The 17,233-nt window shown below is 38.3% G+C and overlaps 1 protein-coding gene across 3 annotated transcripts in view; it reads right to left on the bottom strand.

Moving 5' to 3' along the window:
• Positions 1-894: 894 nt before the first annotated feature.
• Positions 895-17,233, bottom strand: part of Smarcad1 (SWI/SNF-related, matrix-associated actin-dependent regulator of chromatin, subfamily a, containing DEAD/H box 1) — an 80,207-nt gene continuing 63,868 nt past the window's right edge. For 2 of the 3 annotated variants that reach the window (XM_036181172.1, XM_036181171.1), the window contains exons 13-24: positions 16,715-16,774; positions 16,544-16,619; positions 14,548-14,683; positions 13,810-13,947; positions 11,048-11,143; positions 10,838-10,955; positions 10,285-10,406; positions 8,815-9,003; positions 8,066-8,184; positions 6,518-6,700; positions 5,303-5,412; positions 895-2,663 (exon numbers count right to left, since the gene is read on the bottom strand). In XM_036181172.1, coding sequence (XP_036037065.1) covers positions 2,602-2,663; positions 5,303-5,412; positions 6,518-6,700; positions 8,066-8,184; positions 8,815-9,003; positions 10,285-10,406; positions 10,838-10,955; positions 11,048-11,143; positions 13,810-13,947; positions 14,548-14,683; positions 16,544-16,619; positions 16,715-16,774 — 1,409 coding nt within the window. In that variant the 3' untranslated portion in view covers positions 895-2,601. The remainder of the gene's footprint in view (positions 2,664-5,302; positions 5,413-6,517; positions 6,701-8,065; positions 8,185-8,814; positions 9,004-10,284; positions 10,407-10,837; positions 10,956-11,047; positions 11,144-13,809; positions 13,948-14,547; positions 14,684-16,543; positions 16,620-16,714; positions 16,775-17,233) is intronic. The other variant, XM_036181173.1, reaches the window with a different exon arrangement.

Genomic DNA, 17,233 nt, shown 5'->3' with positions numbered 1-17,233 from the left:
ATCTCATTGCACAGGTAGAGAGCATGTGATTTAAACTATCTACAGAAAAAAAATCTTCAAAGAAATATTCAAAGAATGCTTTGAAGCAAGGTGATAATGCCTATTATATGTAAGCATTTTCCTCCAAATACCATTCCATTAAAGATAGTCTTTAATGGAAATAGAATTATGGGAAGGTAATGAATACGATACTTAGAAAAAAAAAAAAGAAACTCAAAATAAGATAGTCTTACATATTTCTATGATTCATAGTTCAAGTGTAAAAATGTAACCACAGCATGTTCTATAGGGCAGTATTTACTATAATTTTAAACATCAGGAAGCCACTAAGGGTAGATCTTTCCTTTATGGGCTGCTTAAGTGCTGTGCAAATGGAAATTCAATCTTCTGATCCATCCACACCTTCACTCTATAATTCCTGTTAGCCAAAGTTACCTGTCCAAGACACATAAGACACACTTACTATCCATGTGTGACTTGTACTAAGGAAATAAAATAAAATCTACTTCATGCTGGGCATTGGTGGCACACGCCTTTAATCCCAGCACTCCAGAGGCAGAGGCAGGCGGATCCCTGAGGTCAAAGCCAGCCTGGTCTACAGAGTGAGTTTCAGGAGTGCCAGAGCTACACAGAGAAATCCTGTCTAGAAAAACCAAAAACAAGCCAATAAAATGCCTACCTCAGTTGGTGTTGATATTAACTAACACCTTGTGGCTTTTGTATGCTTTCTGTAAAATGGGCTGTGATATTTAATGGCACCAGCCCAATGAAGGAACAGCTAAGAATTCAATCTAAGTAACAAATCCCAATTTATTGCCAAGCCATATCTTCAACACAAGACGATCCCATTTCTGCTCAGTATGCTATACTTCTATGGGGAAGGATTGAAAGAAGGTTAGAAACTATTACAAAGGTTGTGAAATACAACTTAATGATCACAAATATTTTTATTAAGCCCGAGACATAATAACAGAATATTACAGGGAGACTCCAACTACATTTCATTAGAAGAAATATGAATATAACACAACAAAAGAGCCTACTGTGGGAGATACATTCATACAGAAAAATTAATAAATTCACCGTGGCTTTAAGAGGTATGTTTCCCAACAACTTGCTAAGTGACCTGGGTACTGTGATCAGGAGGTAGCATGGACACCTGCAGATTCCTGGTAGCCCTGTAGTGCTGATGTATCTGATATATTCATACAGCATCAAAACTATATCTACTAAGTCAGGAGTTCTGAGTCTTGGGTACCTAAAAAAAAAAGCACTGTAAGATCCTATCAACCTTCTGTAAGATCCTATCAACCTTCTAACAGCTTACCTAGCACCTTAGCAGTCAGGACGTCTTGAAAAGTATGAGCTCCAATAATTAAGGAATCTCTCATTTATAAATAAGTTTATTTATAATGATATTTACATAAAAAACAAAACACATAAAACTCACAAGTTGTACAAAGAATCTGGTATATAATAAAAACAGCAATATAGACTGACAGGCAAAATTTAAAGGAATAGTTAATAAAGACTGAAATATCATATAGACAATTTTACTTCTAAATTTCATTTTGTCACCCACACTGATCCGGAATTGAACAATGGCTTCTCTTCAGGTGGTCTTGAATTGGAAATCCTAGGAACTGGTAAATCATATTTTGGTAAGAATTTATAATGACCTACTTCTACCCAGTACCTAGTGCTGCCTTAGTGTGAAGTCACATGCAGTCTCCTTTGAAGGGGAGGAACTTGAAGTTAATCTGCTCTGCTGGCCTAGAAGAGTGTCCGTCCCCTGCACTTACTTGCCGGTCTGTGTACGGTAGCAGGAAGTATGTGGGGAACTGCAGCAGAAGTGACTGGGCAACCACAAGAGAAGCAGAAGCGGGAGAGGAAAGAGATGGCAGCACACACCAGAGCAGGCGGTTAGTGAGCACACACGTGCAGAAAGAAAACGAGAGGAGGAATGAGCCACAGCGCAGGAGAAAGGCTTCAGTTACTACCCACTGGAAAACAACTTAATGCCTAGCCAAACAAATGCGTCTTAACACAAGTAGGAAGAGGACCTGGGGATGTTAGTAGATGGAATGCCACCTTTCAATTCAGGTAAGTTCTTACTGACATTGGTGAACATCTGCTTCAAATAGCAATAAAATGAAGGCTAAACAACCTATACTGCTTCATTCTTTAACATAATAAAAACTTCAAATGAGACAGGCAAAAACAAGACATAAGCATTGTCAAATAAGGCACATGTAAATCTACACACATTATCCAGTGAAAGACAATATATATATATATTTGGAGGTAGAAATAATTACAAAAATACTGACATTTCTAAAGCATTAGCATATTTGTTACAAACAATCACCAACTAATCCCCATTCAGAAAACTGCTTTGTAAAATGATGATTCAACATCTTCAGGATGTGAATATCTGGAGAATCCAGTTAGTGGCAAAAAGCTGTCCATACTATGAGAAATGCAACATGAAATTATAAAAAGTTACAAATGCTCATCAACCCCATGGTCACTGTGATGTGAATGTCCTTGAGTGCACCAAGTTGCTATTTCCTCATCAATCAGGACTTCCGAGTTCTCCTCTCACAGGCCCATGGACGTCTTTAGTAATGTGGCTATATCTGCTGGCATGTTTCCTTCATCAGCTGCAGGTCAGAAAATGATGTGAAATGTTACACAGAAATATCCAGGCTTCTAAGACATACTTTCTTTTTTTGTGTGAGTTCCTACCTATAACTCATTCCCAGTTTGTTTCAATGTCATCTCATTAAAAACCTAACCATGCAACTGAGTTACTCATTTCCTAATTACTGGCAACGGCATAGCTGTGAGGTCACAAATATTTCTGATGTGTGCAGCCATAAACGACAAATGACTTTATGAGTTACACAGCTGAAATGAAGCACAATGAATCACTTCTCTCACAGAACTACAAGAGCACTTTCACCTGCTGCATTCTCTGGTAAAAGACACAAATGTACAGGACACAGAACACTGAACAAACCCTTAAGGAGTTCTTGGATCCTCTCCCCTCCAAACTTACTCAACAGACCTGAAGACAGTCCACGACATCAAGTTTTAACACTTGCCCTAAGCTAACTGGTACCAAACTAAAGAAAGGCAAGGAGAGCAGAGTGTCTTTCCAGGGTCAGATACTACAGACAGAACAAAGTAACATCTCAAGGGTGAAGTTTAGTAGAATTCTTGTTTCAGAAGAAAGGAACTATAAAAATATTGTAAGGGTGCTGGAGAGAAATGGCTCAGCATTTAAGAGCACTGCTCTTCCAAAGGACCTGGGTTCAATTCCAAGCACCCACATATATGGCTTACAACTCCAGTTCCAGAGGCTCTGATGCCCTCTTCTGACCTCAGTGTAAACCGACAAACGTAGTGTACAACATACATGCAGGTAACACACACACACACACACACACACACACACACACACACACACACTCATAAAAAAGTAGATAAATCTCATTTAAAAAATATATTAAAAGGACAACTGGGAGAAATCTCAGTAAGAAATGTGATTATATCTGAAAATCACTTGTTTGCAACAACTCAGAAAGTATTTGTCTAAAATCCTGAGTGCTGGAAGAGAGAAAGTAAACACAGATTGTACCCATCAAAGCTGTCAGTCAGTGAGCTTTCCTTCATACCATCTTTCCAACATTTTTATATCAAAATTTCTATAATAAAAGTTCAAAAGTAGCCGGGCAGTGGTGGCGCATGCCTTTAATCCCAGCACTTGGAAGGCAGAGGCAGGTGGATCTCTGTGAGTTCGAGGCCAGCCTGGTCTACAGAGCTAGTCTAGGACAGACTCCAAAGCTACAGAGAAACCCTGTTGAAAAACCAAAAACAAAAAGGGTGCTGGAGAGATGGCTCAGCGGTTAAGAGCACTGACTACTCTTCCAAAGGAACTGGGTTCAATTACCAGCACCCATATGACAGTTCACAACTGTCTGTAACTCTAAGATCTGACACCCTCACACACACACATGCAGGTAAAACACCAATGCAAATAAAATAAAAATAATTTAAAAAAGAAAGAAAAAAGAAAAACAAAACAAAAAAAGTTCAAAAGTATAATTAACCAGCTGCTTTAAGAACCCCCACAATTTTTATCATAAAGCAACTAGAAGGGTTGTTGAATTAGACTACAGAGTACCATCACCACAGTTCCTAAGCAGGCAAGTGCAATAGAGAATTTGGAAATCTGCATTTCAAACTGGCAGGTGCCCAGATGATACATGTAACTGCAGAATCTGAGCCCAAGACCAGCTCTAGAGAAACAGACTATGAGGAACCATGCTTTAACCATGCTGTCAATACACATACTCATCTACAAATATGCCTTCATTCACAGGGCCAAAGAACTCGTGTGAGAGGAAGGAAGGAATACACATACTCTAGACCCAGTGCCAGCACATCTTTTTAAAAAGAAAGCAGGCCACAGCTAAAGATACAATTACAGTTGAAAGTAAAAAAGGACAACATTGTATCCTTAGCTTTATGGGCAAAAAATAAAGCATCTCCTGCAAACAACAGCAAACAGGTACACAAACACCTTTCACAGAACAAAGGAAACACTATGGGAAGAGGGCTGTGAGCTCCCCAATGTGCTTCGATGAACTCATGACCTTAAGAAGGACTCTTAACAACTGAGCCACCTTTCCAGCCCCATTTGCACACTTCTATCTCTTCAGTTTTAAGTTATGTGACTATACTACTTATTAAAAATTATACACAAAAATAAAACATTTAAACTTAAAAAACGTAAAATTATCTTTTTTAACAGTGGCATAGAAAGGAGTTATTTACTTGAGGTTTCTAAGACCCAAGTAATTCAATCTGGAAAATGACATTAATAATTTTAAGTGCATTTTACTGTACTCTATTTTAGTAATTTACTAATAAAAAATAAAATGATGTATTAGGGCTCTTAAAGTTACTTACACTATAACATATGTTTTCAACCTTTTGAGTTGATAAAGTTACTCATTTAATGGACAAATCATAAAATTGTGAATAAAGCTATAGATCAAACTTGATTTTATTTTGGGGATATTAGGGTGTCCATTATACGAGATGGAAGAGACAGATGTTTTCAGAATCAAGGTCTTTTTATCAATTCCGGCAAAAGAAATCTTAGTTACTGTTGTGCTTGACATAAGTATGCACATCTTTTCCTATTTTGTCCTCCAAATCATACAAACTAGTTAAGATCTCTGGTAATCTATACTTTAATAAATATCAGCATTTCTGCTTACAAACAGCTTACCTTCATCTATTGTGGTCATATCTTGTTCTAGTTTCAACTTCTGTTGGTTAATTTTTAGCATGGACTCTTCAATGGTTCCTTGGCTTATTAATTTAATAACTAGTACTTCTCTAAAAATAAACACAGGATATGCCCATAGGTCACTAAAGTTATTTAGATAAATATCTCTACCAGTTCAACAAGAACAATAAGTAAAAGACTGACAGTTAAAATAAGAATCCCCCCCCCCCCCCAGACCCCCACCCCCGCGTTGGGGACTTAGCTCATTGGTAGAGCACTTGCATAGCAAGCGCAAGGCCCTGGGTTCGATCCTCAGCTCAAAAAAAAAGAATGGCCCCCATATGAAGGCTGTGTCACAACCAGGGAGCTGCACTATTTGAAAGGATTAGAAGACCTAAGAGGTGTGGCTTTGGAGGAAGTGTGCAACAGGGGTGAGTTTGAGGTTTCAAAAGCCCATACCAGGCCCAGTGTCTCTCTGCCTATGGACCAGGATGTAGAACTGTCAAGTACCACGTCTACTATGGCTGCCGCCATGCTCCCCATCATCACAACAATGGACTAAGCCTCTAAAACTGTCTCTTTTATAAGAGTTCCCTTGGTTATGGTGTCTCTTCACAGCAATAGGGCAGTGAATAATAAGTCAGGCCCATATTTAACGTCTTTTATTCAAACTACTTGAGACTGGCATGTAGAAGTATTAAACATCCAGATATCCATCCTTTCCTACTGATCCAAGAGAACAGAAAAATATGTGTACTTTGAGAAGTGTTGTTAAAACCTCATTACAATAAACTGGAGATAGTTTGGTGATGAAGCATTTGCCTAGACAAGCAGGCTTGTCTTATTATATTTTTCTGGTTTATTTTTAGCCCAGGTCTCTATGGAGCCTAAGCTCACCAAGAACTCACTCTGTAGGGGTCAGGCTGGCCGGCCTGAACCTTGTAGCAATCTGATTTAGCTTCTCAAGTGATGCAATTATAGGCTACCACTACTGATAATATATGTCTCGTAAACTGTAGAACTAATTGGGATGGAGGTAGGAGGCTTAATTACTAGAAAATGAGTGAGTACACAGTACTTTACATAATGGACAACATCAATGTATGTTGATTAAAAAATGAAACCTAAAGACAGAGTATCCAGCACACATCTGTACTATTCTGTACTAATCAAGCCAGTACTTGATGAAAACTAATTTTAGCTGACAATACTTACTTAGTCTGCCCAACTCTATGGCACCTGTCTTCTGCTTGTTTGTCATTGTATGGGTTGCAATCAATGTCATGAAGTATGACAACATTTGCTGAAGTCAGATTTATTCCTAATCCACCAGCTTTGGTTGACAAGAGAAATACAAAGATATCCATATCTGTATTAAACTCATCAATTAGATGAATCCTGTAGGACAAATGGATTAGGTTCAGTTTCACTAAATGGTAAGTAAATATGTAGAACTGAAAACAATCACATCACGTGGAAAGCAAACCTAGGGGCCATACATACATTTTCTTCCCATTACATCTACTTTCTTCTCTCCTATGTCTGAAGGACCCTCTCATTTCAGTTCAACCATTCCATCTGACTGATTGAAATAATACTTTATTTTTGGGTACTTTGGATTTGGCTAAAGAAGACTCATCCAGTCTAACTTTCTCAGCAGTCTGACAGGTACCAGTAGACAGCAATACATCAGATGAACCAAGAACTGCATGATCTAATAGCATGCCAGGATTTGTTTGTATTGACTTTCACTGTTAACACTAACACAGGGGGGAAAATTCACCCTAGCTGATAAAAATAAATCAAGATACAAATGTCATTTAAATAGACTAAAAAAATTATTCTACTTTCTTAATTTTTTTAAAAAAACCTATAAAAATTAATTTGGGGTTTTTTGGAGGGGGTCGGAGGTTTGAGGGTGGGTATGGGGGCTAGGCTGGCCTCAAATGTTAGATCCTCCTGATGAACAAGAACTTTCATTTAAATATGTAAAATCTGAGCTTAAAATAATGTTGATTAAACAGTAAGATGCCTTAAACATGAATAGTTGTTTTTTTGTTTTTTTTTTTTTAAAGATTTATTTATTATGTATACAGAACACTGTTCAGGCCAGAAGAGGGCGCCAGATATCATTACAGTTGGTTGTGATCCACCATGTGGTTGCTGGGAATTGAACTCAGGACCTCTGGAAGAGCAGCCGGTGCTCTCAACCTCTGAGTCATCTCTCCAGCCCCCCATGAATAGTTTTTAAAGGGGAAAAATTCAGGGTTGGGGCCATGGCTTGGTTATAGAGTGTTCACCTAGCACATGAAATACCCTGGGTTTAATCCCTAACACTGCAAAAATAAAAATAACATAAAAGAGGAAATTATGCCAGGCAGGAGTGGTGCACACCTTTAATCCCAACACTCTGGAGGCAGAGCCAGGCAGATCTCTGTGAGTTCGAGGCCAGCCCGGTCTATAGAGCAAGATACAGTACAGGCACCAAAGCTACTCAGAGAAACCCTGTCTTGAAACAATCAACCCCCTTCCCCCAAAAAGGGGGTGCTGGTGGTGGTGGAATTATGGAAAGCAAATAATTCTCACAGTTTTCTAGAATATACTTGTATACAATTCTGAAAAAAAAATTTAAACGAAAACAAGACACACATACGCACCCAGTAATAATTTGAAATAACTTATAATGAGAACTTTCCAGGAAATGCTCTCTCCACTGAAAATTCTAGCAGGTGTACAAATGTGGTGTCTGACAGTAATACCAACCTTTCCGAAATCTGAGTCTTTCCATCTAATCGGAGGTACCTATGCTGATGATGTTTTAAGAGAACCTCTAATATATCCAGCATCATGGTGAATTGGCTGAATAATACAACTCTGTCACCCTGTGGAAATACATTTATAGATTAGAAACAGGAACGTAAAAACCATTACACTACCCAAAACCCTGAAGTCTACAAAATAAGGAGTTCTTTAAAGAGCCTTTTGGCAACTTTGCAGAAAATTCTTCATGATAAAATTATTTAATGTTCATTAATTTTTTTAAAGTAAAAATCAAGTAATGATACCAAGGATAAATGTATTTTTTCCTTGTATATGGATAAATTCCCTTTACTTCTGAACTTCAGTAACTGAAGTGTAACTGTCATTTTTAAGTTAAAGGCTTGATTATTATTTCCTTTTTTTATAATAAAACAGCATCATTCAACGAGCCCAGCTACATAATCACTATTTGGATATTAACACTGAAAATTTAAGCTATTTCAGACAAATTGCAGTATCATTTGAAGAAATCAGTTACCTTTGAAATGATAATTAATACTTAAAAATTAATACATACGTAATTTAATCTTTCATATTCTCTTTGAAGTTCTACAGAAAGAAAGATATGTAAAGCAAGTATTCTAAACACTAAACTGCCCGGGACAACAACAAAAGATGAGTCACTCTTTCTAATGCTCTCTGCTTCAAAACTTCAGCTGGGCAGACACAGAGACAGCCATCCTTTTAAATACCTTCTGTTTCAACTCAGACAAGATGCATCCTAAGGCTCGGAATTTCCCAGAATCTAAAATCAAATCCATGTCTAACTGGTAGTTATTAATGTGTCGATACTGTTTACAAAGTACATGTAGTTCAAAGTCTGTCATAACTTCCATATCTTCAAAGATCAGGTCAGGGTTAGCCTCACAATGTGTAGGTTCCTTTTTAAATGAAACACAACAAAACATAATACATAATTTATAATATGATGAGAATAATTTAATAGACACATTCCATATTTGAAAAAATACCCAAACCAGACAACATTTTAGTACAACAGATTAAGAATAAGAAATGAGTATTAATTTGAGGTATCATTCATAATTTTTCTAGGGATAGTATGTTCAAACACACAGGAAAAACAACTTCCCCTTGTATTTGTCTGAACACTTCTTATGAAGATAACCATTACTGCCAGGCAGCAGTGGCGCACGCCTTTAATCTGAGCACTTGGGAGACAGAGCCAGGCAGATCTCTGTGAGTTCAAGGCCAGCCTGGTCTACAGAGTGAGATCCAGGAAACTACATGGAGAAACCCTGTCTCGAAAAACCAAAAACATATAAAAACACCCTTTGCTCTAACTATATAGATAATTATTCCACAATTTGGAATGTAAAATTGAATAAAAAAAATTCAAAATAATCCTGGCAAAGTTATCTAGAGGTTTATAGGAAACAAGAGTAGTAGCATGATGAACACCAATTAAAAATGAGTCAAAGTAACACAGGCTGAGGGTCCACTATAGGAATTCTTTGTATTTTTATGTTTAAAATGTTCCATAATTTAAAATACCAAAATAATTACAAGACAACTTGTTGCATTCAACACAGATTTGTCTGCAAAAAGAATAAAAAGTTAAGAAAGAATGAGTCTCAAATAAAGACTAAACTGACAAGGAGGAAAAATACAACAAAGGAAAAACAAAGTGGAGAAAATAAATGGGGAAACTGTCCCATTAACCAGGACACATATCTGAGGGATCTTTTAGTTTGGTTTAATTCTCTTTTATAAAACTTAAAAATGTGTTTTATGAAAGCCTAGCTAAGAAATCACAAACTTTGTTCATAAAGGGCCAGGGGTCAATTGGTAAATACTAAATATTTTTGGTTTGGTAGGTATACCATTCTGCCCCTACAGTGAGAAACCCAAAGAGAACAACACAGATAAATGGGCATGCTTGTGTTTTAACAAAGAGTTACTGGCCCAGTTTGCTGACCCTAGCCTAATTATATGCCCTTTCTCTTCTGTCCCTCAAATTATCTTTGCCTATACAATGTATTTAAGGATAGGGCTACAGTATGGATGACAAAGAGCTTGGGGAGCATGTGTGAGTCCTGCAATGGTTCAAAGGTGAATATGCCCAAACTTTCAGCATAAGACCATCCTAAACATTTCCCAGTGTTATCAGCAAAGCTCAGTGAGAGTATAGCATAAGCCCTTACCTTCAGCATTAGCTGAGACATCTCCTTCAGCTTCTCAGGTGTATAATACTGACGATGTAATAAAGGGTGATTGGCCATTTTCCTCAATTGCATCATGACGTTGCACATTTCTGTGTTTTTTTCTGTGATCCAAAGAAAATACATTTAAAAAAGAAATCAAAATGATTTACTAAAGTCTATCTCAATATTTCTTCAAGCTAGGCACTGGTAGTAGACACCCAGAACTCGAGGCAGAGGCATGCAGATCTCTGTGTTTCAGGCCAGCCTGGTCTACAAAGCTAGTTCTAGGACAGCCAGGGCTACCTACCCTGTCTTGAAAAAGAAAACAAAACTTCTTTAAATCCCAGCTGACTTTATTTTATATTTTATATTTATATTTTAAAAAAAAATAACCTGGGGTTGGGGATTTAGCTCAGTGGTAGAACGCTTGCCTAGCAAGCACAAGGCCCTGGTTTCGATCCTCAGCTCCATATATTTAAAAAGATATCCCCTAATTGCCATACGCCCTGGTCTAAGGTCATTTTCCCATATTGGCTGTGGGAGTCAGGCGCACCTAGGCTGTTGATGGACTTCTTCAGTCTGTTGAAAAGGCCCCAGTAGAGCTGCTCCTGCTTCTCTGACATTGCACACAGCTCAATCTGATCCTTCTTAGGAGGCAGCTGCTTGAGAACCTGGGAAAGGAAAGTCACTGCATGATTTTTCTAAGAAAACAGAACTCTTAAGAAAAAAATTATATCCCCAAAACACCAAGATGAAGAATTACCTCCTCCTTCACTCTTCTGAGAATAAAGGGCTTTATGATTTGCTTTGCATGTGCTATTCTCTCCTTCTCATAGATGCTCTGCTCATCTACTGGTTTCTGAGCAAAACAAAAACATCTTTTAAATCATCACAACAATCCCATATTACAATATGCATAATCTGTAGACCCTCGAATCAGGGATGGGAATGCACATTTATTTGACTGTCTGGGCTTTCCTCCCATGTAGTGGTATGGGTCAAACTCATGGCCTTGGATATGACAGGCAGGTGCTTTACACTGAGCTATTTAAAAGTCCCTTTTAAATTCTGAGTTGTAATCTATTTAAAGCTCCGTATATATTTGAACCAGACTAGTTGGTATTTAGACCCAATCATCCAATTTAGTCACTGACTGAATAAATCAGATGAGTGCACACATTTAAAGAGAGAGAACAAGGCGGGGGGGGGGGGGGGACAAACCCATGTCTTTAAAAAAAAAAAGTTTTTCCCAAGTCAATATAATGTGATGCAAATCACAGGAATTAAAAACAGAACAGTACCCTGTCAAAGCTGAGCCAGACGGTGGTGGCATGCGCCTTTAATCCCAGCACTTGGGAGGTAGAGCCAGGCGGATCTCTGTGAGTTCGAAATCAGCATGGTCTACAGAGCAAGATCCAGATCCAGGACAGGCACCAAAACTACACAAAGAAACCCTGTCGGGGGGGGGGGGGGGGGGGGATTACACAGTAAAGCTTTATGTGAAGGTCCTCTAGACCCATAACTTAAAGCTGGAAGAGTAGTTCATAAAATCTTCCAGTCTATTTCTGCAGTAGAACAATCCATAGAAACGATCTTATTAAAAAAAAAAAAAAAAAATACAGATCTTGAGTCTAGCAGAAATGGTGCTCCAGCTCAGTGGAGAAGTACCAAGTGCTGGTGGGCACTAGGACCAGTGGTCCAGAGATAAGCCAGGTTTATAGGAAGAGACTAGCTCATAGAGCCCTGGACACCTAGCAATAGTTAGTGCACATCACAGTGGATAGCAGATTAGTGTGGCCCCCAGCCTTAAACAAGTGCACAGCTTTGAACAAGACTCACACCACCCCCTGCAATGCTGACAGGCCATCCTGGAAGAGGGAATAAAAACAGTATAAGAGTCAGATGATGGGAACGAGGGCCATGAAATGCTGTCCTATGGGCAGAGCATTGCCATGGCACTCATGAACTCACAGCAATGGAGACTGCCTAGGGGCCTGCATGAGACAGAGCCCCTAAATATTCAGTTACAGATGGGAGCAGGGGTCATTAGGCCTGGTCCAGAGGAGCTAATAGTAGTCAGAGCTGCTGGGGAAATCAAAGTCACTGTATTCATGCTATAGACACTGGTGAGTTATCTATGCTCCAGTAGATAGAGATTTGGTTAAGTCCAGTGGGTTGCCAAGTAAAAACAGTAGATATGAAAGTGGGATTGGTACTTGGTGAGAAGAGAGTAGCAGATGGAGGTAGCAAGGGGCTAAGAGAGGGCTGGGGGACATATATGACCAGAATGCAGAGTAAATTAATAATAGTAAAACAATAAGGTGGAGAACACTAGAGGAAGATACCTCATGTCAACCTCTGGCTTGAACATGCACATGCACAAACAGAAAGAAAAGTCAAAGAAGGCCATCTTAAGAATCTCATGGGTGGGGTGTTCTCTCAAGCTTCAAGCAAGATGCTTAAGAATGAACCTGCTTAGATAAGGTCACTCAGCTCAAAGCAAAGAACTACTACTGGAACCCCCTGACTCCAGTTAACTCTCTTTGCTCTGCACCAAGTGGAGAAGAGCCATGGAATGAAGCAGTAAAATGGAGCTTGCTGCACAAAGCACTGGGCATCTTCACATGCTCGTATTCTCTATTAAAAATCTAACAATTTAATAATCATAGTTTCTGTAGTCATAGACCACAAGAGATTCTTATGAAATGCATCGAAGTCTGAGAACACACTATTTCCCTCTCATCAGACTATACATGGTAGACTCATAGATCTAAAGGGACGTCAGAAAGTTACTTGGTTAGGATCAGGCTTCTGGGTAAGACCTCTAAGCTCTACCCCTAGAAGCCTCTGGCTTCCCAAGACAGTGCCTAGGCAGACAAGATATCTAGGTATCAGGAAATCCTAAACTCTAAGACCCTAGCTCTAGCTTTGGAAAGGCCAGTCACCCTCTCCAAAATGGAGACCCTTTCTGGTTTAGGTATTAAGTACTAGATTTCAGTCTTTGTCTTTTAGTTGATAGTATTATACAAGTTTTGTCTTAATAATGGTATTTTGATAATGATAACTATATAAGATATTAAAATTAGTAGAAGCCGAGCTGGGCGGCGGTGGTGGTGCACGCCTTTAATCCCAGCACTCAGAAGGCAGAGCCAGGCGGATCTCTGTGAGTTCAAGGCCAGCCTGGGCTAAAGAGTGAGTTGCAGGAAAGGCACAAAGCTACACAGAGAAACCCTGTCTTGAGGGGGAAAAACAAAAAAACAGAAACTGAATAAAGTATATACAAGGGAAAAAAGGACAAATTTACTTAGCTTGTTAGGATACTCAAAATTCAAAACTCCTGAATACTGTGAATAGAATTGATCATTATTTTCCTCCACACTGTGGCGGATGTATTTACACAGAGGTATACCAAGTACTTCAGCTCACGTGATAGCACGTGTGCCATAGATAACAACAGTAAAAGACAAGAGTTAAGAGTCTAGAACACCACCTCCACGGTTGGGGAAAACAAACATGCATGCTCACCGTTTTAGAAGAAAACATCCTTCGGATTTCACTGGTGCTACTACTAAACATGTGTGGCATAACAAAATTCAACAATGACATGAGTTCTAGCAGATTATTCTGCACAGGTGTACCCGTGAGCAGTAAACGGTTATTGGCCTGAGAATGAAGACAAAACTTAGGTTAGTTTCCTTTAAACATCTCTCCCTCCCTTCTCATCTACCTTGTCCAGTAAAGAACACAAGAAAACCATGATCATCATTAGCAGTTTTACATTGCTTGTAGAAGAGTTGAGATACCGATGCCAGTTGCCAACACCTACTGTACTTCAGGCACAATAAGAAACTGCTGGTCATGTTTTGAACGGAGTAACTTGTGTCCTCAAAAATGTCTATGAGGTGGTGAAAGACAAACTATACTTGAGGTACAGATAGATATACAGCCTGTCGTACAAATTGAAGCTCATGTGCAGCACAGTTCTAAGAGGTTTCGTTTCTTTGCTTTGGTTTTGGTTTTTTATTTTCTTTACGTTTTTAAAGAATTACTGTAGGAGAAAGAAAAAAAACAAAAGAACAAAACAAAACAAAACAAGAAACAAGTACATGACAGTGGCCACAGGGCCCACCAAGCAAAAAGACCCTTAAAGACAAAGCATGCTGGTTCCTTGATAAAAAATTGTGCGTGTGTGCTTGCACGCGCGTGCACACTATGTTAGGAAAGGTAAATTTTATCACAACCATTTATAAAGCACATTCTCACATTAATTGTCATTAGGTGCTGGTATCGGATAGAGCCCATATTCTTCAGCATATGGCCTTCATCAAAAATTGCATAATTCAGTTTCAGCCGTCGAAAGAGACTGCGATCATCAGAGCTGCTGATTGCACAATTATACCTGTTACCAAAGAAAGTGAATTGTTTCAGATTATACCATTTAGAGGGTTAGAGTTCATTAGGATACAATGTAATGTGAGTTTTAAAAACATTTTTCTTAAAAATGTATTTAATTACATTTATTTGTTGTTTGTTAATATAATTACATTTTTGACACCAAAGGCATAGATGTAGAGATCATGTTCTTTCCTTCCTCACATTGTCAGATCCACAGACAATTGCCTTACCTACTAAACCATCTCACTGGCCTCTAAATTATTTTTCTTTTGACATTTTGAATAGCTCTAACAAAACAGCAATAAACAGTCAGCTCTCAAATACCAATGTATTTTTTACCAAATATTTACATATATGTAACCAAATTATCTAGTATTAACCAAAAGGAAATTTAAATGTTACAATATTAAACAACTCTGACACACTTGGGAAGCAGCAAACTTGAGAATAATTAAGGGGGTTGGGGATTTAGCTCAGTGGTAGAGGGCTTGCCTAGCAAGCGCAAGACCCTGGGTTCAATCCTCAGCTCCACATACAAAGAAAAAAGAAAAAGAAAAAGAAAAAAGAATAATTTAGAAGTAATCTAGCACTGCTGTATACTTGGCTCCATCAATTTTTCCAAGAGGCAGAGTAGAACACAAAGGTGAAATAGAAGAGTAGGTCAAAGAACTACCAGTTAACACCCAAGAGTTCAAGACTAGATATGGGGTCTTTTGACTTAAGAAAAAAAAATGATAAATCCTTTCAAAGAGGATGGGTTGCAGAGATGGCTCAGCAGTTAAGAGCACTTCTTGCTCCTGAACACAGGACCTGGGTTCAGTTCCTAACACCTATACTGGCAGCTCATAGCTGCATGTAAATATAGATCCAGGGGATCTGAAACCCTCTTTTGGTCTCTGCTGACAACTGTAGGCAAGTGGTGCATATATACACACTTAGGCACATATGCTCATACATGAAATACCTTAAATCCTTAAAAAAGGAAAAAGGACATTTTGGACAAATTCTCTCAACAACGGACTCTTGTAGAAGATGGCAGTAATAAAAATGTAAATGCCCTATAAAAATATTAAGCTTTCCACCGTGTATGTACACTCATAGTTGCAAGCACATAGTAACTATTTAGATATGTTGAAACTGGCTGTGGTGCCAGCCTGGTATCTCATCACCTGGGGGAAGGAAGGAGGCAAGAGGATCAAGAGTTCAAGGGTGTGCTCAGCTACATGAACTGGAAACCAGCCAACCTAAACGAGGACCCCCCCCACACACACACACACTCAAAAAGGTGAAAGAAACAAACAAAAGGAATTAGTTTCTTTATATTCCTTATTCTGTCCAAACTCAGATTTTTTCATTAGGAGCAGGAGATTTCATTATATTTATTATCTTTATATTTATTATCTATACTTATTTGCAAGTTACAAATATAAATTATTGGTATGAGACCTCAAATTTTATCTTAAGCTTAACTGAGTTTTGCTATGCTTTCAATTAAATGAACAAAAATTTTACCCCCATTTTTAGTGAGCTAGCAAAACCAAACTCAAACAAAAAGCCTTACACAATAAATTTGGAAGGAAATGCCTTCATTGTTAGCATAAATCACTCTATCACTTCTGTTGCACAGTCCCAGCATAAACTAACCTACACATTACTACTACAAGATATTTTTCTAGCTGAGCATGGTGGTACATGCGTTTAATCCCAGTACTTGGGAGGCAGAGGTAGGCAAGTTCGAATTCAGCTTAATTTACATAGAGTTCCAGGCTAGCCAGGACTGCCTAAGGAGGCCCTGCCTTTAAAAAAAAAAAAAAAGGACTATACAAATTCTCTCCACCTCCTCCCAAATTTTCTTAATACTCACGTTGTAACAATTACATTGTAATCTTCATATTTATTATGGATGTTGAATCTAATTTGTTTACGTTCTTCTTGAGAACCTAGAATTTTAAAAGGAAGCATAATTTGATTGTATTTGTGTTTAATTATATATTTTAATTTTGAAGAATTTTAAGATGAAAACCAAGTGACTTACCATAGTAACAGAGCACATTTAAAGTAGGACACCATAAGTTAACTTCTCTTAGCCAGTTATCTATAAAACACAAAGAGATGATTTGAATCTGCTATGAGAGGATTTATATTTATGAAGTCAATTGTGCTTTGACAACAGCACTATGACCATTACCCCTCAGGATTAAAATGAGAGGTTCTGAAGTGGCACCAGGTCAGGGCAAGGGGCAGAAGACAACTTACTGAAGTGAGAATTCCAGCTCAGGGAGAGACGGTCTTTACTGTATACTTAGATGCACAAAACACTCTCACCCCAACTTGTACATTCAATTAATTCAGAAATAATAGACTAATGACTTAAGGAGGAATTAAATTACATACTTCTAGATTCAAAAATTTGTTTTAAGTTGGACAGGGCAGTAATACCAGCTACTCAGGATCACCCAAGTGCAAGAATTCATGGAAGCATGGAAAGACAACATAATAAGAGTTCCTTTCAACCTCCATCCCCTAAAATTGTATCATACTCTTTCATTTTTGG

Source organism: Onychomys torridus, chromosome 3 (genome assembly GCF_903995425.1).
Source record: "Onychomys torridus chromosome 3, mOncTor1.1, whole genome shotgun sequence".
NCBI classification, from domain to species: domain Eukaryota; kingdom Metazoa; phylum Chordata; class Mammalia; order Rodentia; family Cricetidae; genus Onychomys; species Onychomys torridus.
This window is presented reverse-complemented; position numbering and strand designations above follow the sequence as displayed.